At 38.6% G+C, this 22,719-nt stretch overlaps 1 protein-coding gene across 3 annotated transcripts in view; it reads left to right on the forward strand.

Annotated features, from left to right (window-relative positions):
• The window catches only part of PI4K2B (phosphatidylinositol 4-kinase type 2 beta), a 45,246-nt gene extending 29,693 nt beyond the window's left edge, over window positions 1-15,553 (forward strand). For all 3 annotated transcript variants that reach the window (XM_003310263.7, XM_016951418.4, XM_063809434.1), the window contains exons 7-10: window positions 217-316; window positions 4,905-5,038; window positions 5,606-5,665; window positions 13,474-15,553. In XM_003310263.7, the coding sequence (XP_003310311.4) occupies window positions 217-316; window positions 4,905-5,038; window positions 5,606-5,665; window positions 13,474-13,647 (468 nt within the window). In that variant the 3' untranslated portion in view covers window positions 13,648-15,553. The remainder of the gene's footprint in view (window positions 1-216; window positions 317-4,904; window positions 5,039-5,605; window positions 5,666-13,473) is intronic.
• Window positions 15,554-22,719: the final 7,166 nt, after the last annotated feature.

A 22,719-nucleotide genomic window follows, 5' to 3' on the forward strand; every position in this document is an offset into this window, starting at 1 on the left:
TATCAAATTTTAAAAAATAGTGGTTAGGAAATACACTATTTTTTCAGTCTCTTCCATTCCTGTGTGAATTTGTACTTTTTCTGGTAACATTGTTAATTTTTATAGGCTCATCCGAGAGAATATGTTCTTAAACCTCAATAATTATTATAAATAATTTATCCTTTGGGAATATTTATATAGGTTCTTTTATCAACATATCATTTTTCTACTCTATAGGACTCAAAGTGGATTGATGATGAAGAATTCCTTATTAAAATAGCTGCAATTGATAATGGTCTAGCATTTCCTTTTAAACATCCTGATGAATGGAGAGCATGTGAGTATTTAGAACCTTCTGTAGAGTCTATAATTACCTTTTCTCCAGAATGAGAAGGGAAAAAAATTTACAGATACCATAGCGGAGGAAAAAGTAGATGAAATATGATTATTCATTAAGGCTCAGTTTTAGGCATTAGGGATGCAAATGTATACTACAGGGTCTTGCTATGAATTTTTTGCTTATTCTGGGATGACTGGTTTTGATTTTTAGGTTTTGTGTTATCCTTGGAAAATGAGTTTAGTAGTGTTCCAGTTTTTAAAAAATATATAACATTGAAATTATTTTAATATTTTGGTAGAACTATATTTTACGTTTTTGGTTGTATTCACTTCTAAAACAATTTAGGCCTGCCCTCCACCTGGCCTCATTTTTAGGGAGTAGTGCTTTAATTGCTTTCCCAGTCTCTTTTGTGGTAAATGATTATGTTTTCTACATCTTCTTGAACCAGTTTTAGGCACTTTTATTTTGCTTAAAATTTTCCATGATTCTTGAGTTTTAAATTTATGAGTATAGCATTTTATTAGAATTCTCTTATAATTAAAAAAATTCCCTCTGTGCGTATTGAGTATTTAGGGAGTTAAATGAAATGATTTCTGTAATTTGCCTTAAAATATTGGTGGTGTGGACCAGGAGGGATAAATAAAGCCAGTTTTGCAAAAAAATTGGTAATAATTGAGTTAACATGGGAGTTTATTATAGTTGTTTTCTGATATTTGTATGTGTTTAAAATATATGGGCCAGGCATGGTGGCTCACACCTGTAATCCCAGCACTTTGGGGGCTGAGGCTAGCAGATCACTTGAGCTCAGGAGTCCAAGACCAGCCTGGGCAACATGGCGAAACCCCATCTCTACAAAAAATACAAAAATGAGCCAGGTGTGGTGGCCGATGCCTGTAGTCCTAGCTACTTGGGAGACTGAGGTGAGAGGATTACTTGAGCTTGGGAGGTGGAGGTTGCAGTGAGCCAAGATGGCACCACTGTACTCCAGCCTGGGTGACAAGAGTGTAAGGCCCTGTCTCAAAAATAAAATAAAAAATATATAGTATGTTTTAAAAATCTGGCTGGGTGCAGTGGCTCACGCCTGTAATCCCAGCACTTTGGGAGGCTGAGGTGGGTGGATTACCTGAGGTCAGGAGTTTGAGATCAGCCTGGGCAACATGGTGAAACTCCATCTCTACTTATACAAAATTAGCTGGGTGTGGTGACACATGCCTGTAATCCCAGCTACTCGGGAGGCCGAGGCAGGAGAATCGCTTGAACCTGGGAGGCAGAGGATGCTGTGAGCCAAGATTGCGCCATTGCACTCCAGCCTGGGCAACAAGAGTAAATCTCTGTCTCACCAAAAAAAAAAAAAATTTGTATCCATGATATGTCTCTTTTAAATTCCTTCAATTTATTAGTGAGCCTTTTACTCATTAGGCTTGCCAAAGATTTGTCTATGGTTAAGCATTGGTCCTTCTATTTATTTAATTATTTATGCTCTTTTTCCCCAGATAATTGCCTTTTTATTTTATAGATCAGGCTTTTAGTTTGTTTGCTTTTTCTTTTATAGATTTATGTTTTCCATCATTATTCTTTTCTCTTATTATGTTCATGCTATATTGCTTTCCTATAAATGCATATTAGGCCTCATACTTTCCTCTGGGTATCATTTTGGCTAAATCACGGGTTGCACAGGTGGTACTCTATGGCTCTGCTTTACATACTCATATTTTCTGACTTTCTTTTTGACAGGAATAATTTAGAAGTATTTTGTTTGATCTTAAAATTTCTACGTCAGCTTATTTTAATTGTCCATTATTACTATTTCTAAGAAACTGTTCATTGTTATTTTCCAGCATTATTGCATTGTGATCTGTGAATATGGCCTGTGTAAATTCTGTTTTGCAATTTGTTAGTAATTTCTGTGTGATCCTATATATGGCCTATTTAGAGGATAGTATTTGAAAAGAATGAGGACAAAATTCTGTCTGCTAACCTGAAGGTTGTTAGTCATATCATATCCTTTACTTATTTTCTGACTATTTAATCTGTTAATTTTCAGAGGAAATTAATGATCACTGTGATTGTGATTTTGTCAGTTTTTTCTTCAATTTCTATGCATTTTTTGCTTTGTATTTCACGTGTGTAGAGGTCCAGTGGTTTATCTTCCTGGTGGCTTCTTTTTTTTTTTTTTTAATCAGTGTGAAATATGTCCCACTTTGTGTATACCTCAGTGGCCTTTGCTTTTCTTATTTGGTTTTCTGTAACATTGTTATACCTCCGTTCATTTTGTTAGCATATACCTGGTATTATTCCCTACATTTATGCAAGTGTGAATGAATGACAAGGTCCCCCTCTGTCATCTAGGCTGGATTGCAGTAGCATGCTCATAGCTTACTGCAGCCTCAAACTCCTGGCTCAAGCAATCCTCCTGCCTCAGCCTCTCAAGTAGCTGAGACTACAGGCACACGCCATCACATTCAGCTAATCTACTTTTATTTTTAACTTTTATCATTTTGTTTTAGATATATGACTTATGAAGAATACTTAGCTGTTTTTTTAACCCAGTCTGAGTCTTTTAATAGGTGCACTTTGTAGTTTAAGTCTCAATAAACTACTGATATGCTTAAGCTTTTCCTGCCATCTTATTTTTTTCCTATTAAACATGAATTGTAATTTGTTCTTTTTTGCTTGTCCTGTCTTTTATTGAACTGACTTGAAATGTCTTGGTTCCATTTTATTATTTTCTCCTAATGGTTTGGAACCTTTATGCAAATTGCATTTGTAAAGGGTTTAAAGGATACATCTAGGAAATTTTACCAAACATGCAGTTGGGGATTAAAGGTTGGAGCTTGAAAAGGAATTGGTAGTGGGGATATAGTTTTTATTTCTTTTTCTTTTTCTTTCTTTTTTTTTTTTTTGGTTTTCTGGGATATGAGAGAGAGGAAATAGCTTTTAAACTGTCATCTTGTTGATGGAAGCCATGGTAGTGTTTGCTATTACTGAGGAAAATCACAGAGAACAAACACTGTTGCCTAGCACAATGCCAGGTACATAAGTATTCAGTGAATGTTTTATGAATGCTTAAATAATAGAGAAGAGAAAGGACTAAGTGTGGAATCAGGGGTAACAGTGACATTGAAAGAGGGGAGGAAAAACTAGCAAAAGAGAGAAGGAGTAGCTTACAAGACTGAAGGTTAACTCAGAGTGGTATCTCCAACACCACAGAGGAGAGAATTTCATAAAAGAGATGATAGAAAACAGTGCTACATGCTACAGAGAGATTAGGTAGCATGACAACTGCAAGTGAGCCTTTGGACAGACCCTTGGGTCTGGTGACTGGTGGCCTTAGGAGAGAGTGTTTAGATGGTAGTACTAGAAGTTGAGTGTTGGGATTAAATGTAGAGGCAGATGAAAAATAAGGGCCTTTCTTCTATGAAATTATTCAGGGAAAACTAAAAAGAAAACTGGACATATCTACAAGGGGATGTGAGCCAGGGGAAATGCTTTCTTTAGAATGAAAAGTGACCTTCCTACTGTGTGCAATGAGATAGATCAAGAAGTGAGAGCCAGGCGCTGAGGCGCACTCCTGTAGTCCTAGCTACTTGGGAGGCTGAGGCGAGAGAATTGCTTGAGCCCAGGAGATTGAGGCTATAGCGAACTATGATTGTGCCACTGCACCCCAGCCTGGGTGACTGAGGAGGAATGACTCCAAAGGCAGATTTCTTCTTCAGGGCTTTCAAAGTGGTAGGATCCACCAAAGCTGGGGATTCTCATTGGATATGCTCACAGTAGCTCTGTGGATGATCATGTCAAAAACCTTACACTCTTGCAGGAATCTGAATATGCACCCTCTCTAGAAGATTATACCTGTACAAATCTCTCTAGTCCTGGCGTAGTTTAGATTTAATGGTCTTCTTGAGGGAGAATTAGAGATAGCTTAGAGTCATGGATCTTTTGTCTCTTAAAATGACTCACCCATTTACCTCCTAATGATTTCAAAGTTTAGAGCATCTTCTGTGTACAAGTAAGTGGTCAATTTCTGATGATTTGTAGCTGTGGAGGCTAGGCAGACCTCAGCTGTGGTATTCAATCTGTGCCCAGGTGCGGTGATATGCACCTGTAGTTCCAGCTACTTTTGAAGCTGAAGTGGGAGAATCCCTTGAGTCCAGAAGTTCAAGGCTGCAGTGAGCTGTAATCTTGCCACTGCACTCCAGGTTGGGTGACACAGTGAGACCCATTATCTTAAAAAATATATAATAATAAAAACAATCTGCGGCTGTGTACAAAGTATAGGTATTCATCAGTTTCTGAACTGAGGAACCAGATAGACTGAGGTACATTTAGAGCTATTTGAGATAGATTCATTATCTAAACTCTTACTCTTTACTGTCTAAAACTCAGAGACATTACTAGTTTACTATCTGAATTGACTGTCCAAATCTGAGTAATTTGGATTGCAGTGGATAGTTTTACTCCGATTAAGTTCTTATCCTGTCCTTTTTTGGGGAGAACCTAGGAGTTGTAGGAAAGAACCAGAAAAAATGTGAGTCTAAATAAACCATTTCCTACCACTGATTAGGAGAATGCTTTTTTCTATTAGATCCATTTCACTGGGCTTGGCTTCCTCAAGCAAAAGTTCCCTTTTCTGAAGAAATAAGAAACTTGATTCTACCATATATTTCTGACATGAACTTTGTGCAAGATTTATGTGAAGATCTCTATGAACTTTTTAAGGTAAGTTAATGCTTAGTTTGATTATTGCAGAAAATGAAATCTTAAAATAGAAGAGACTGCTTAATAGAGCTGATTTGCAGTTTTCTATTTCTCGTATTGCTGCTTGCCATAAAACCTGACAGGACAGGGAGGAATTAGCAGTTTTATTTACAGGAGCATAGATTCATAAAGCTATACTTACTATGAGCATTCTTTGAAGTGAGACTACATTAAAACTTAATTTGCTGTTTTCTTCAAAAGTTGAATTTTTACAAAAAGACTCTATAAATAATAATACATATTTGGTGACCTGCTATGTTTTAGTTCTCTTAAAAAGCCTAAATTCATTGGCTGGAAAGTCATCTTAAATCCTTTCTGGAACAAGTTGGGGTCCAAATAAATAAGTCTATTTGTGTCATTCTGGGAGTATACAAAAATACCTCAGGTAAAAATATTATTTTTGTTTTATTTTATCAATTAGGAAAGCTTTTTAATGGCCTTATTTGCTGAGTTGAAGAGTTCATCTGTTTTCAAATATTTATATCAAAGTCTTTATTTTGGGAATTGTTTTTTTCCTTTCTGTAATAGACTGACAAAGGATTTGACAAAGCCACTTTTGAAAGTCAGATGTCTGTGATGAGGGGTCAGGTAAGTTACCTTTTTATTTGTTCATAAGGAAAAAAATCTCTTTGAAACAGTAGTCAACTGTTTTCCCCACTGTGATCTGGAGATGGAATTTTTAATACTACCTCTTATGCTGAACCAAAATAGCTCAGATTATTAGAAATGAAGTTGATTCGGCCGACTGCAGTGGCTCACGCCTGTAATCCCAGCGCTTTGGGAGGCCAAGGCGGGTGGATCACCTGAGGTCAGGAGTTCGAGACCAGCCTGGCCAACATGGTGAAACCCCATCTCTACTAAAAATACAAAAAAATTAGCTGGGTGTGGTGGCGGGCACCTGTAATCACAGCTACTTGGGAGGCTGCAGCAGGAGAATCGCTTGAACTCGGGAGGCAGAGGTTGCAGTGAGCTGAGATCACGCCACTGCACTCCAGCCTGAGCAACAAGAGCGAAACTCCATCTCAAAAAAAAAAAAGAAATGAAGTTGATTCAAATAGTTTCTTCCCTCTATTATCTTATAAATTAGGTGGGGTTTTTTTTGTTTTTTTTTTGTTTTTGAGACAGAGTCTCGCCCTGTAGCCCAGGCTGGAGTGCAGTGGAACAATCTCGGCTCACTGCAAGCTCCGCCTCCCAGGTTCATGCCATTCTCCTGCCTCAGCCTCCCGAGTAGCTGGGACTACAGGCGCCCGCCACCACACCCGGCTGATTTTTTTCTATATTTTTATAGAGACGGGGTTTCACCGTGTTAGCCAGGATAGTCTCGATCTCCTGACCTCGTGATCTACCCGCCTCAGCCTCCCAAAGTGCTGGCATCACAGGCGTGAGCCACCGCGCCCAGCCTAACTTAGGTATTTTTGACCTTGTTGTATACTGTTAATTTAGCTCAGTGTTTCCCCTGCTATGAATTGTTTGTCCCCATTTTGATAGCTATTTTCTTGGGCATCACTACCTTTTTCCCCCTCAGATCCACTCACTTAGACATTTCAGTACCAAGTTCTGTTGCCAATAGATTACTTTTTTTTTTTTTTTTTTTTTTTGCGGAATGTGGCTTTTGCTAGAGCAGTCACTAAATAACCATGTCACCAAGATTGAGTATCAATTGTGACATGAAAAAACTAATTGTAACTCAGTCCTCTCCCTGACCCCCCTTTCCTCTTGTTTTTTTTTTTTTTTTCTTTCTTTCTTCTTTTTTCTTTTTTTGAGACAGACTCTTGCCCTGTCGCCCAGGCTGGAGTGCAATGGTGCGATCTCAGCTCACTTCAACCTCTGTCTCCCAGGTTCAAGGGATTCTCCTGCCTCAGCCTCCCAAGTAGTTGGGATTACAGGTGTGCATCACCACACCCAGCTAATTTTTTTGTATCTTTAGTAGAGATGGGATTTCACCATGTCGGCCAGGCTGGTCTTGAACTCCTGACCTTATGATCCAGCCGCCTTGGCCTCCCAAAGTGCTAGGATTACAGGCGTGTGCCACCGTGCCCAGCCCCTCCTCACCTTTAGTTAAAGGTTAGAAGTACAAGGCATTAAGTCTGCTGATGTGGATCTGCAGGCTGGGCTCACTGCAGGCTGGGCTCACTGTTAGATGACTTCTGCTTCTTGGACTCTATGAATGGTATTTCTATTCCAAAAGCAAAGCTTGAAACATAAATAAATTATACTGTAAACATTGTCTTTTAGTGTCTTAGAAATTAACATTCTCTTCCTAAAATATACATTTAAGGTAGCTGTTTGCCACAATACCTGTAGCAAAGAAGTACAAGTACATATAATTACACAGAGAATCATTCATTCATTCACCAAATGTTTATTGACAGAACTAGTGCTGGCCACTAGTCACTGGAGATAAAGCAGTAAGCAAAACCAAGCTTCTGCTGTCATGGAGTTTTGCTCTGCAGAGAAGGCCAGGGCTCGGTGAAAAGGGACAGGTGATTATTAGCTCACACATCTCTCTGCTCCATCACATTTATGCAGTGCTTAATGCAGTCATGAGTTTTAAGTAGTTAAGTGAAGGCTCGAGAAATAGAATGGAGCCAGAGTATAGAGGGCCTTAAACACCAGAACGTAGATTCCACAAGGAAAGGATTGGAGCAGTTAGAAATTAAGCATTAAAGAAGGGCTGTGATGAGACAGAAGTTTTCGAAAAGGAGATCTTATTCTGGGTTTCTTCTATGAACTCCTTGAAATTGTGTATAAAATGTTAATATGTGCATTTTGGGTGTGAGAGAAGATAGGATTTGTATCTCAGCAAAAATATTTATATCCCTCAAAAAAGTTAAGGACTACTGCAGAAGGCTGGGCTGGACAGTAGGATACAGATTTGCTTAGTAGATGAGGAGATGACAGCCAAGGAGCTTCACTAAGAGGCTTTTTCTGGTAATTGAGGCATCAATGGAAGGATTAGGTGATCAATGATTATAATCATGTTGCAGAGTTTTGCCATCCCAAAACTTATTTGAGCTAAATTTTTAGGCATAGATAAATATGCCTTGATTTGACCTTTCTGTTTGAAATAAATTGACTTGACATATCAATATGCTTCATCTTCTGGAACTTTCTTATCCCTAAAGGTTTATTTTTATTTTAGGAATCTGATTTAAAATAAAGAAGTAAATAAAAGCTGTTAAATAATTTTGTCAGCTTTAATTGTGGTTTAAAGTTAACACCTGAGGAATTTAAATTTTTAAAAAATACCTGTCTGGGTGCAGTGGCTCATGCTTGTAATCCCAGCATTTTGAGAGGCAGAGGAGGGCAGATTGCTTGAGCTCAGGAGTTCAAGATCAGCCTGGGCAAATGGCGAAACCCCATCTCTACAAAAAAATATAAAAATTAGCCAGGCATGGTGGCATGTGTTTGTAGTTCCAGCTGCCAGGAGCCTGAGGCAGGAGGATCACTTGAGCCCCAGAGGCGGGGGAGACTGCAGTGAGCTGAGATTGCACCAGTGCACTCCAGCCTGGGCAGCAGAGCAAGACCTTGTCTTAAAAAAAAAAAGCCTGTCTAAGAAGGTGTGGGAGTGTTCCAGTTCTGAGGCCTGTTACAAAGATGTGTCTGTGGCTGTCTCCTATTTTAGGTTTATTTACTCATATCTTATCTCATGTACAAAAGAAAAAGGCATTATAAAAATGAATGTAATAAAATATGAAGATGACAGGGTCAATAACTTAGGAGAGAAAGAAATAAAATGATGATACTTTGGTTATTATACGTTGTCACTTGATTTTGTTTTGTTTTTTAATTTTAATTTGATTTTGAGCTTTCCGATAGCCAAAAAAGATAATATGTCCTGACCATGTACATGACTGTGTAGCTCTCTGGTTTTGGCTGTTTTTACTTTTTTAAAAAAAGTTGGTCTAAGGCCAGGTGTGGTGGCTCACGGCTGTTGTCCCAGCTACTTGGGAGGCTGAGGCAGGAGGATTGTTTAAGCCCAAGAGTTCGAGGCTGTAGTACACTGTGATGACAGCTGTGCATAGCCACTGCACTGCAGCCTTGGCAACAGACCAAGACCTCATCTCTTAAGAAGAAGGGAAAAAAAGATCTAAAAAATCAGGTATTGGGCCAGGCGTGTTGGCTCACGCCGTAATCCCAGTTTGGGAGGCCAAGGTGGGTGGATTGCTTGAGCCCAGGAGTTGAAGGTTGTGATGAGCTGTGATCACACCACTACACTCCAGCCTGGGCAACAGAGAAAGACCTTGTCTCTTAAAAAAAAAAAAAAAAAAAATTAACCTATATTCCAAACAACAGAATAATTACTTCAGCGAATTCCTCAAGTCAAAATACTTGTGTTATTTCTGTCAGTTATAAATATCATTTAAATCCCTCTCCCTTCCAGTTTTGCTTATTAACTTAATGGTTTGTGCTTTCTACAGCCAAGTCTTTTGCCCTAGTTTGTAGTAAGCCGTTAGTTTTATACATATATCAATGGTGTGCTCTAATTCTTCACATAAAGATGTGGACTGAAACAATATGAAAGTTTTTTTTTAAATTCAGAGCTGGTAATAATGTTTATGAACGTTAAAGATAAACAATGTTTTGAATTTTATATTAAATAGCAATAGGTCTTAATCAGGGTAGGTAAAATTCATCTTATATTCTAATTTGGAACACTGAAACTGAGAATATATTTACTTATAAGCAATGTGAAATATATTTTCCATGTGACCTGAAAAAATGCAGAAATAATAACTAAAACTTTTTCTGAAAACATAATGAACTTACCTTCAGAGATTTATATACCAGAAACTCATTTACAGATTCAATAATAATTGACATTAAAGAAAGTGAAACTAACCCTTTAGTACCTCCTGGTACTTGACCCCTTACTGGACACTTTAATGATGCTTATTATTGTTTATCCTCAAAACACCTCCACAGAGTAGTCTACATTTTAGGTGGAATGACTTTGGCTCAAAGGGCTTTAATAACATGTATCTGTGAAATAAGGGGGCCTGCCAGCCTGGCCAATCGGCAACATTTAGGCATTGCCTCTGCCCAGGGCCCTTATCATCTCTCCTCTGGATTTACCGACATTCTAAGTTCACCTTACCTCTTCTCCCATTCCTCTTCCACACTGAAACAAGAACAATCTCTAAAAACAAATCTGAGTATGTCTTCTGTTATTTAAAATTCCTATAATTTGTCCATGTGTACAGGCTGAAGTCCAGGCTTTCAGCACAGTCGACAACACAGTCGGGCTCCAAACAGTGCATCTACCTTTATCTCTTGCCGTTTTGCCCCGCTCCCTGGGCTTGGCAAATCTAAACTGCTCTTCCTTCCCCTTTCCCAGTGGTGCTCTTGTGCATGCGATTCTTTCCCCTCGATGCCTTGCCCTCTTTATCTAGGAAACAGTTTTTCTTTCAACCTCCATGTCACTCTTCCTAAACTCCTCCTGTTGATTTTTGCAGCACTCCCTGGGAATATGCTGGTGTCACATTTTACTCAGAAATTTGGTTTTTAAATCAACATATGGGGTACATTGCTATAGAGAGATAGCTTAAAATCTACGACAAAGTAGAATATATGTGGTTTGATGTATATAGTGCAGTAATTCTCAGGCCCACGGAAATTTAAAGACCAGCGAACGAATCTAAAGGAAAGCAAAGTCAATATGTAGAAGCCCACAAGTTTATACCACCTGCCTGGACCACAGCTGTCACATCCCCGTCAAGCTGTCATTATGGCATGGGTGGAGAAGTGTAGTGTCTCCCCTGGCCTGCAGAATTTGCTCCATTCTATTTTTTTAAATAATCCACTCTGATTTAAACAGACAGTAATAGATTTGTTATTCTTTGAGAAATGAAAAACTAGGTGGTATGTGGGGGAGGGGATCAGATTTTAAAGTCAGGGCAGAGGTCCTTTCCATCACACACAAGTATTGCAATTACTTGTTCATGTGGCTGCTTCTAGAATTTGAGTTCTGTAAGGGCTTACATGGCTTTTCCCTCATTTGGTCCCCTCTTCTCCCCAACACCGTGAGTGCTCAGTAAGTGTTTCCTTAGTAAATAAATGCAGGATTATCAAGTGTCTTCTGAATTCCTGGAGAAATATTAATAGGTTAATTTCAGGATTTAATAATTTATGCAATTTCTGTAACTATTTGAAAATTAATAATTTGTAGAGCAACTTTCGTTTTCCTATACTTTTTTTTTTTTGGAGACAGAGTCTCCCTCTGTCACCCACGCTGGAATGCAGTGGCGCGATCTCAGCTCACTGCAACCTCTGCCACCCAGGTTCAAGCGATCCTTGTGCCCCAGCCTCCCTGATAGCTGGGATTACAGGCATGTGCCACCACACCCGGCTAATTTTTATTTTTTGTATTTTTGTGGAGAGATGGGGTTTCATCATGTTGGTCAGGCTGGTCTCAAACTCCTGGCCTCAAGTGATCCACCCACCTTGGCCTCCCAAAGTGCTGGGATTACAGGCATGAGCCACCACACCTGGTCACCGTTTCTGTTTTCCATATTCTCTGCAAGAGTCACATACTGTTCTTAGAGTCAGGAAAATATTAACTGTTACTTAAATTGGTATATTTAGACTAACATTTTTAGAATAGAATTTTTAAAACCCAAAGAGGAAACTAACCAAAACATTTCCTTCCTTAGCTGTGCTAGTGCACACTTTTATATTCGTGGTAGGAACAATGCTTATAATAAACTCAAATTTCGTAAATTCTTTTTTTCTTGTTATCCAAATGTAGTCAATTTAGGAAATTTTAAGGGAAGGCTGGGTGTGGTGGCTCATGCCTATAATCCCAGCACTTTGGGAGGCTGAGACGGGTGGATCTCTCGAGCCTAGGAGTTCAAGACCAGTCTGGGCAACAAAGCGAAACCCTGTCTCTCCACATAGTACAAGAACTAGCTGAGGTGGCATGTGCCTGTAGTCCCAGCTACTCTGGAGTCTGCGGTGGGAGGATCGCTTGAGCCCAGGAGGCAGAGGCTGCAGTGAACTGTGATTGCACCCTGCACTCCAGCCTGGATGACAGAGCAAGACCCTGTCTCAAAAACAAAACAAAACAAAACAAAAAAAAGAAAATGCTAAGGGAAGAACTTAAAAGTGATCCTAAAACATAAACATAACCTATAACACTGTTACTAGTAAAGATCTATTTTCCTGATGTGTTAAATACTCCAAATATTCTACAAACTAAAATCATCTAGTTTGGCCAGCTGTGGTGGCTCATACCTGTAATCTCAGCACTTTAAGAGGCCAAGGCAGGAGGATTGCATGAGCCAGGAGTTCAAGATCAGCCCTGGCAACATAGCAAGACCCCATCTCTACAATCAATCAGTCAATCAATCAATCAATCAACCAACCATCTAGTTTATACTATTTAAAGTATTATGAAGTTAATTTATTAGTATGGCTTTATGTGGAAACATTTATGCTTATCACTATTGACTAGTCTTTACAAGAACCAGTGAAATGTATAGGATGTATATATTAGATATTTTCAAATACCTGAAGGAGAAATCTGTATTTCTAAAATATACAAGAAAGGACATTTTTCCTAATATGCAGGGAAAAAAGAAGACGAACTGCTATAATTTTATTTGACCTGAACAGACACCAGAATAATCTATGTATTGTGTTTCATAACCTTATTTGCATGCCCAAGTAGAAATTCCCAGAGTATCTTTGAACATGATATGTAATATATTTTACTTTCCCTAATTTTATTTTTCTTATTAAGAGTAAACTCTTAAATGTACCTTTATTTGAAATGACTGCCTTCCCAAATTCTCTAACCTATTTTCCCTGCTTCATGCTTTCCCATAGTAATTTCACCTTCTAATACATGGCATAATTTACATATTCATGTTTATTGACTCTTCTCCCTGCTAAAGTGTAAGCTCTACGAAGGCAGCAATTTTGCTTGTTTTTTTTTAAATATTGTATCCCTAGCACTTACAGCAGAACCTCGCACATAGTAGGCATACAATAAATTTGTTGAATGAATGGATAAGGCAAGTATTTAGTTAAAACCAGACTGTTTAAACCAGTATTTGTTGAGTTTTTATGTTAAATTGAATATGTATGTAGACCTCTTCACTTACCGTTCTTTGATTCCATTGCTCCTGGACATAGGCAGGATATTCTAGAATATTTTAAACTTACCATCTGGCAAAAGTTATTTAATGCTAATTGTGTGTTTGTGTGTGTGCGTGTGTGTGTGTGTAAACATACATTCATATAATACATATTTATAACAGGTACTTATCTTCACAGTCTCTGTTGCTCATAAATGGATGAAATAAAAATTATAATGAATAAATGGTTTAAAAAATGTCAGTGAAGTGAAGCTTTTTATCTTTTTAAATTGGTAAAAATCTCTCTTCTTCCCACAGATCTTAAACCTTACTCAGGCATTGAGAGACGGGAAGAGTCCTTTCCAGCTAGTACAGATACCTTGTGTGATTGTGGAACGCAGTCAAGGTGGAAGTCAGGGTCGGATTGTCCACCTGAGCAATTCCTTTACCCAGACTGTCAATTGCAGGAAGCCATTTTTTTCTTCCTGGTAGTAAATGTCAGAGTAAGAGAAACAAACTGTTTAGAATTATCATGTTTTTAAAACATCATAGTAATATAAATCTGCTGTTAGGAGCTCCAGTTGCTAAAACCTCCATTTAAGTCTTTAAAAGGTTGTATTTTGAATGTAACCAAAAGTTTACAGTTTTTTGTCCAAATATTAAATTTCTATTTCAGGGAAGAAGTGCTATATCTCCTATATTGTATTTTTGTAGAAAATTTGTATTTTATGTTGTTGTTAGTTTAAAAGGTAATTTTACACATGCTGGAATGACTGTAATTACTCTAGAATTCCAAGTAGAATACAATAACTTTTAATATTGAGAAGAATGTTCATGCTAATTCTTCTTACATTACAAAAGGCCTTTGAGGATGCCTACGTCTGAAATTGCTCTTACGAACTTTAATAAAATAGTTAGCTAATAGAAAAACAGGTAAGAATAAAGCAATGTTGCCTTAATTTCAAAAGCTGCTATTTTAGAATTTGAATAAGTACTCCTAAAGTGACCATTATTAGGGACCAGAAAATTATATCTTGGCTAAGTAATAGAGGACCATTTTGGTTTTTGTACTTGAGAATATTTTTGGTGAATTACTTTGTTGTAGTGAGGAAAAAATCTAAAGAAATTTCCCCTTTTTTTAAAAAATGGAAATATTCAATTGAGACTTGAGGGGAATAATAGAAAATTAAGGTAGATCCCCAATATTTTGGAATACCAAAATTGCCTTAAAAATTCCCTTCTGTTTCTTACATGGGATCAAATCCTTGAGATTAGTACTTCAGAGTACTGGCCTTGTTCAATTTAGTACTTCAATTACTATTAAACTTCACTAAAAAGTAAACCATACTCCAAATTGTATATTGGATTGCATTTTGGGGTCCTAGGTCATACGTTCTTCAAAATTATTATGATTGTACTATTGTACTTGAAATTACAGATGTTATTATAATTACAGTCAAATGTAGACTATCAGGCCAAATTAAAGGGGAGCATGGCAGATAACCATAAAGTCATTTATATTTGATTTTGAAATGTATTTTTGTACTTTATTTTGAATATCATCCGTATGTCTGACATTATTGGAATTTGTAACACTGTTAATGCACTAAGTGATTTAAATTCAATTGATGAAGATGTGATTTTACAGAAGCAGAAGTTTCATTTTCTTGAGGCTTAAAACCAATATCACCACTCGGGCTTAACTGGGTAATTTGTGGTCTAGGCCTTTTGTTTTCTAAGCTTACTATCTTGTGTTTGTTTATTTGCTTTTAATGAAGTATTTTGTGTAAAAGGTTAAATTAGGATGCAAAACAGATCTGCCATTCCTTTTTCCCTTATATCTTCCTTTTGGTCTTCATGGACGAGATGAATGAGGATTCTGCTGCCCTGAGGGAGTTCATTGGAAACCTGTGTTCTCCTACCTCTTCGAACCCTCCATTAGCTCAATTTTGAGATAATGGAAAATTGACTGGAAATTCAAAACTCAAACTACTATCTTTAGATATAAACACTAGTAATTAAAATGTGCCTTTTGAAGATGTTTTCTAAGAGAAAGGAAATATGTTGCAGTGATGTGGGTACTGCTTTCATAAAACAGTTTTTTCAGTATTTTGAGAATTGCCATATTAATTTTTATAATGGAAAACTTAATAAATTGCTACTGTTTTATATCATAAAATTAAAATACCATGGTAATATTTGCAAAAGGTCTGGCCATACCAGAAAAGTACAGTTGAGATAGTTAAGATATAACCACAAGTCAGAGTACATTGGTTGTATTTTGTAAACTTTCATGAACTGAATTCTTATTTAAATAGTATGGTTTTTTTTCAATAAGTATATTTACAGTGTCAAATGTGGTAGACTAAAGGTAATAAAAATCATTGTCTTAAGATTATGTTCTTCTGTATGTATGTGTTTGGAATATTTAGAATGTTTATGAACACATTTACTATAAATGATGCCAAACTACCATTTTCTTCATATATTAAAGGTATAGTTTAATTCTTTTTTTTTTTTTTTTTTGAGACGGAGTCTCACTGTGTTGCCCAAGCTGGAGTGCAGTGGCATGATCTCAGCTCACCACAACCTTCATCTCCCAGGTTCAAGCAATTCTCCTGCCTCAGCCTCCCAAGTAGCTGGGACTACAGGCGTGTGCCACCATGCCCGGCTAATTTTTGTATTTTTAGTAGAGATGGGGTTTCACTATGTTAGCCAGGCTGGTCTTGAACTCCTGACCTCAAATGATTTGCCTGCCTCGGTCTCCCAAAGTGGTGAGATTACAGGCGTGAGCCACCGCGCCTAGCCTAATTCTTTATAATTCCAAAAGATATTTAACTGAAACCTTTATAATTAAAGACATCTTAATTGTACTTAATTAAATATGCCACCACCTTATCACCCCAAAATTTGTCAGCAATTGAAGACTGTTTGTGGAGACATGGTTTTTGCATACTTGAAGATAATTTGATTCAGAAAACTTTTCAAAAATTTGAAATACTTTGGGCAGCCGAGGCGGGCGGATCACCTGAGGTCAGGAGTTCGAGACCAGCCTGGCCAACATGACGAAACCCCATCTCTACTAAAAATACAAAAATTGCCCAGGCGTGGTGACACACACCTGTAATCCCAGCTACTCGAGAGGCTGAGGCACAAAAATTATTGAACCCAGGAGGGAGGGCGGAGGTTGCAGTGAGCCGAGATCACACCACTGCCTTCCAGCCTGGGTGACAGAGTAGATTCTGCCTCAAACAAACAAAAAAATTGAAGTACTGTACTATATGGAATTAAAACCTTTTTTAAAAATGATGGTGCCACGTTCTTTGATCAAATTACATCTTAAATCCTTGTACAGCTGTTTGAATAGACAGGCAGCATCCTAGGTTTTATAGTCTGCCTTCTTTCACCAACTTGCTTGGGCAACTGTACAGAGTTGTAGCAGAGATTCTTAGTGCTGTGCTATGTTTCCAAGTCTCTCATGCAATTAGTTTGGGGCCTTGTGACTGAGTTCTGGCCAGTGAGATGTGGAGACAAGTGATATATGCAACTTCCAGGCCTGGCAGTAAAACTGTCACGATTGACCACTCTCTTGTCTTTCCATTCAGCTATGAACGAAGAATTTGCAAAATGGAAGCAGCCAGGGCACAGGAGGCACTGCTGGGGAAAGCTACCAGGAGAGCCTCCTGACTGCACTTGATGGTGACATGAGCAAGAAAGAAGTTCTGTGTTGAGTCACTGCAGTTTTGAATGTAATTGTTACTCTAGCTTCGTCTCTCCTATCCCAGACATTATGATGTAAAAAGAAAAATACCAATCACTTTTAAATAGGAGGCATACCGTAACATTTCTTCACTAAAGCTAGGTGAAAGGTTATCTTTTTGAATTCCAGAATATGAATAGTTTGGGTTAAAACCATCAATACATGGCCAGGCATGGTGGCTCATGCCTGTAATTCCAGCACTTTTAGAAGCCAAGGCGGGAGGATCCCTTGAGCTCGGGTAGTTTGAGACTAGCCTGGGCAACATAGTGAGACCTCATCTCTTAAAATAAATAAAATCAATACCAACAAGATCATGTGGCAATAGCAGCTTCGGAGGATCAAGCAGAGAGAAGGGAAGGGGGATTTGTGATGGTCCTAAGAGCCAAAGAACCCAGAATTTGCCACCATGTACCAAGCCCCCACAAGAAGGATCCCCAATAGCAGTGGGAATTTCAATTGGTAGAACCAAAACCCACAATCAAAATTAGGAGAAGGCTGCCCAGCATTCACCTGGTAGCTAGCAAAAAGGCCTGCAGAAAGGTGTGAGGGTACTAAGGCAATCTGGTCTTCATAGTTTTCAAAAATAACCAGTGAGAGGACATAGGGCTATACCGAGAAAAAGTACTGGGAATAGAACATGCACAGACGAGGGAAGGACCCCAGGGGTAAAGGAGAGTGGTTCAGATAATGAGAGAAGAGGGGACCAAATGAATGAGACCGAACTCAGAAAGTACTGAAGAGGTAGGAACACACAAAACCATCTTATCTAATACTCTAATAACGACAGAAGAGAGAGCCCTAGAGCCACGAAGCTCAGAAACTGTCCTAGCCCACCCTCACCTCCTACACAGGAATCTTCTAAAAATACAGGAGGAAACATATAGAAAAATCCATCTGATTTAAACATCTTACAAGATGTAAGACTACATCTTACAATATGCTTGAAGAAAAAAAGGTTTACAATCTGCATACCATACCCACAGAAATGAAGATATCCCAGAAACATCTCTCTAAAGCAAAGGAAAACAGTAATCTAATGTTTTAAAACATGCTGAAGGAATTTAAGAAGCCATGGAAGCTAAGAAAGAACAACAAAAATTGAAAAAACTCTGATCGGGCATGGTAGTTCATGCCTGTAATCTCAGCACTTTGGGAGGCCGAGGTGGGAGGATCCCTTGAGGCCAGGAGTTGGAGAGCAGCCTGGGCAACATGGCAAGCCCCCCATCTCTACAAAAAAAATGTAAAAATTACTTAGGTGTGGTTGTGCATGCCCATAGTCCCAGCTACTAAGGAGGCTGAGGCAGGAGGATCACTTGAGCTCAGGAGTTCAAGGCTGCTATGGTCACACCACTGCACTCCAGCTCAGGCGACATAGACCTGTCTCGAAAAATAAAAATAAGGCCAGGTGTGGTGGCTCACACCTGTAATCCCAGCACTTTGGGAGACCAAGACAGGAGGATCCCTTGAGCCCAGGAGTTCAAGACCAGCCTAGGCAACATAGGAAGACCCCCATCTCTACAAAATAAGTAAACTAGAAGGAACACAAGTGCAAATAGACAACATATCTGCAACCACCCAACAGCAAACATCGTACTTAGTGTTGAAAAATCTAAAGCTTTGGGTGTTCGTTCTCTATTGCTGCTCTAATAAGTTATAATAAACTTACTGGCTCAAAGCAACAGATTTATTATCTTACAGCCCGTAGGTAGATGTCTTGATGCAGGTTTCATTGGGCTAAAATCAAGGTGCCAGTAGGGCTGCATTCCTTTCTGGAGGCCTTCAGGGAGAATCCATTTTCTCGCCCTTTCCAGCTTTTTAAGGCCACTCACATTCCTCGGCTCTGTTTCTCCTCCTCCATCTTCAAAGTTGGAGGTAGTGCGTTGAATCCTTTTCTTATTGCATTGCTCTTAAACGGACTCTTCTGCCTTCTTCTTCCACTTTTAAGGGCCTTTGTGATTACATTGGGCCCTCCCAGATAATCTGGAATAATCGCCCCATTTTTAAGGTCAGTCGATATACAACCTTAATTCCATTTGCAACTTTTAAATTCCCCAGATAGAGACATCTTTGGGAACCATTATTCTGGCTTTGCACTTTCCCCCTGAGATCAGTGATGTGACGAGGACACCTGCTTTTGCTATTTTTATTCAAGTGTTATACTCTAGAGCCTAACCAGTGCAGTAAGGCAAGGAAGAGAAGTCAAAGGAAGAAATAAAATTGTGATTATTTACAGATGGCATAATTATGCATATTGGAAATTCAAAAATATCTACAGAAACCTATTAGCCTTAATAAGTGAATTTTGCAAGGTTTACATATGAGCAACGTTAGTCTGAAAATTTTAAAAGAGATCATTTATAGCAGCATCAAAACACATTGGATTCCTAGAAATAAGTCCCATGAAGATGAGCAAGACCTCTACACTAAACCATAAGAGAGCACTGGAAAAAATGAAAGATTCTGATAAGTGGAAGGCTGTACGATGCTTAGGTATTGATAATATCAAGACATTGATTCTCCCAAACTTATAGATTCAACTCAAAATCCTATCTGATTTTTTTTGTAAAAATTGACAGATAATTCTATAATGTATATGGAAATGTTCTGCCCAAAACAACTGGACAAGAAGAACGAAGTTGGAGAACTTATACTACCTGATCTCAAAACTTATAAAGCTACAGACATTGTAGCATTGGTGTATAGATAAACACATAGATCAATGAAACAATAGAAAATCCAGAAATAAACCCAACACATGTGGTAAACTGATTTTTTAACAAAGGTGCCAAGGCAATTCAATGGGAAAGGATAGTCATTTCAACAAATGGTGCCGTAGAGGGAGATAGGCAAAGAAATCAAAGATGAATTATCACCTTTACCTCATAGACTTAAAAGAGTTAATAAAAGCTAAACTTCCAGAAGAAAACAGCAGAAAATCTAATGGCTCTGGGTTTGCAAAGATTTCTTAGACTACAAATGGCATAAACCATTAAAAAAAAAAAAAAAAAAGGAAGTTGGGCTTCATGAAAATTAAAAACTTCTTTTCAAAAGACACTTTTAAGAAACTGACATTTCTAGCTACAAACTGAGAGAAAATGTTTGCCAAACATATCTAGTAAAGTACCTGTATCCAGAATTCCAGAATGTATGAAGTGATCTTACAACTCAAGAATATTCCCAGGCCGGGCGCAGTGGCTCATGCCTGTAATCCCAGCACTTTGGGAGGCCAAGGCGAACGAATCACTTGAGGCCAGGAGCTCAAGACCAGCCTGGCCAACATGGCAAAACTCTACTAAAAATAGAATTAGCCGGGCTGGTGGCACATGCATGTAATCCCAGCTACTTGGGAGGCTGAGGCATGAGAATCCCTTATATCTGGGAGGCAGAGGTTGCAGTGAGCTAAGATCATATCACTGTACTCCAGCCTGGATGACCGAGCAAGACTTTGTCTCAAAAAAATTAATTAACAATAATAAAAGAAAATTCCCAATTAAGAAACAAAAGATTTAAAAAGACACTTCACAAAAAAAGATGTAGAAATGAATGTCCAATAAGCACATGAAAAGATATTCAACATTGTTAGTCATTAGGAAAATGCAAATAAAAACCATGAGTAAAGTTAAACATACACTTACACCATCCGGTCATTCCACTTCTTTGTACTTGCCCAAGATAAATAAAAGCAAATGTCCACATGAAAATGTTCATAGCAGGCTGTTTTGTAATACTCTGAACTAAAAATAACCCAGGTGTCCACCAACAGGTGAATGGATAAGCAAAATGCAGCATATCCATACAATAAAAAGATATGAACTACTAATACACAGTGACATGGATGAATTTCAAAATCATTACGGTAACTGGAGAAGCCAGACACAGAACATACTGTATGAATTCCACTTATATATAATTCTCTAAAATGAAAACTATTGTTAAAGAAAAAAGTGGGTATGGACATTGAAGGAGGGTTAGATTGCATGCAGGCATAAGGAAACTTTGGGAGATGATGGAAATATTTTTATTTTATGATCCAGGATCTATGTACAAGACATGCAGGTTTATTACATAGGTAAACGTGTGACATGATGGTGTGCTCCATCTATCAACCCATCACCTAGGTATTAAGCCTCATATGCATTAGCTATTTATCCGGATGCTGTCCCTTCCCCCATACCATCCCTGCAACAGGCCCCAGTATGTGTAGTTCCCCTCCCTGTGTCCCTGTGTTCTCACTGTTCAGCTTCTACTTGTAAGTGAGAATATGTGGTATTTGTTTTTCTGTTCCTGCATAGTTTGCTGAGGATAATGGCTTCAAGCTCCATCCATGTCCCTGCAAAGGACATGATTTCATTCCTTTTTAAGGTTGCATAGAATTCCACGGTATACATGTACCACATTTTCTTTATCCAGTCTATCATTGATGGACATTCGGGTTGACAATAATAATAATAATTCCATGTCTTTGTTATTGTGAATAGTGCTGCAATGAACATACACATGCATGTGTCTTCATAATAGAATTATTTGTATTCCGGCAGGGCGCGGTAGCTCACGCCTGTAATCCCATTACTTTGGGAGGCCGAGGCGGGGGGATCGCGAGGTCAGGAGATGGAGACCATCCTGGCTAACAAGGTGAAACCCCTTCTCTACCAAAAAAAATACAAAAAATTAGCCGGGCTTGGTGGTGGGCGCCTGTAGTCCCAGCTACTCAGGAGGCTGAGGCAGAAGAACTGCTTGAACCCATGAGGTGGAGGTTGCAGTGAGCCGAGATCGCGCCACTGCACTCCAGCCTGAGCGACAGAGCGAGACTCCATCTCAAAAAAAAAAAAAAAAGAAAAGAAGAATGATTTGTATTCCTCCTTGGGTATATACCTGGCAATGGGATTTCTGGGTCAAATGGGATTTCTGGTTCTAGATCTTTGAGGAATCCCCATGCTGTTTTCCACAATGGTTGAACTAATTTACATTCCCACCAACAGTGTAAAAGTTTTCCTATTTCTCCACACCCTCACCAGTATCTGTTGTTTCTTGACTTTTTAATAATCACCATTCTGACTGGCATGAGATGTTATCTCACTGTAGTTTTTTGTGTGTGTGAGTGAAGGAGTCTCACTCTGTTGCCCAAGCTGGAATGCAGTGGTGTGATCTCCCCTCACTGCAATCTCTGCCTCCTGGGTTCAAGCGATTCTGCTGCCTTAGCTTCCCAAGTAGCTGGGACTATAGGTACACACCACCATGCCTGGCTAATTTTTGTATTTTTAGTAGAGACAGTTTTCAGCACGTTGGCCAGGCTGGTCTTGAACTCCTGACCTCAAGTGATCCATCTGCCTTGGCCTCCCAAAGTGCTAGGATTATAGGCAGGAGCCACTGTGCCCAGCCTCACTGTAGTTTTGATTTGCATTTATCTAATGGTCAGTGATGTTGAGCTTTTTTTCATGTTTGTTGGCTGCATAAATGTCTTCTTTTGAGAAGTGTCTGTTCATGTCCTTTGTCCACTTTTTAGCAGGGTTGTTTGTTTTTTTCTTGTATTATTTGTTTAAGTTCTTTTAGACTCTGGATATTAGACCTTTGTCTAGTTGCAAAAATTTTCTCCCATTCTGTAGGTTGTCTTTCTCACCGATAATAGTTTCTTTTGCTGTGCAGAAGCTCTTTAGTTTAATTAGATCCCATTTGTCAATTTTTGCTTTTGTTGCAATTGCTTTTGACCTTTTTGTAATGAAATCTTTGCCCATGCCTATGTCCTGAATGGGTATTGCCTGGATTTTCTTCTAGGGTTTTTACAGTTTGGGGTTTTACCTTTAAGT

The sequence above is a fragment of the Pan troglodytes genome, chromosome 3 (assembly GCF_028858775.2).
Source record: "Pan troglodytes isolate AG18354 chromosome 3, NHGRI_mPanTro3-v2.0_pri, whole genome shotgun sequence".
NCBI lineage: Eukaryota > Metazoa > Chordata > Mammalia > Primates > Hominidae > Pan > Pan troglodytes.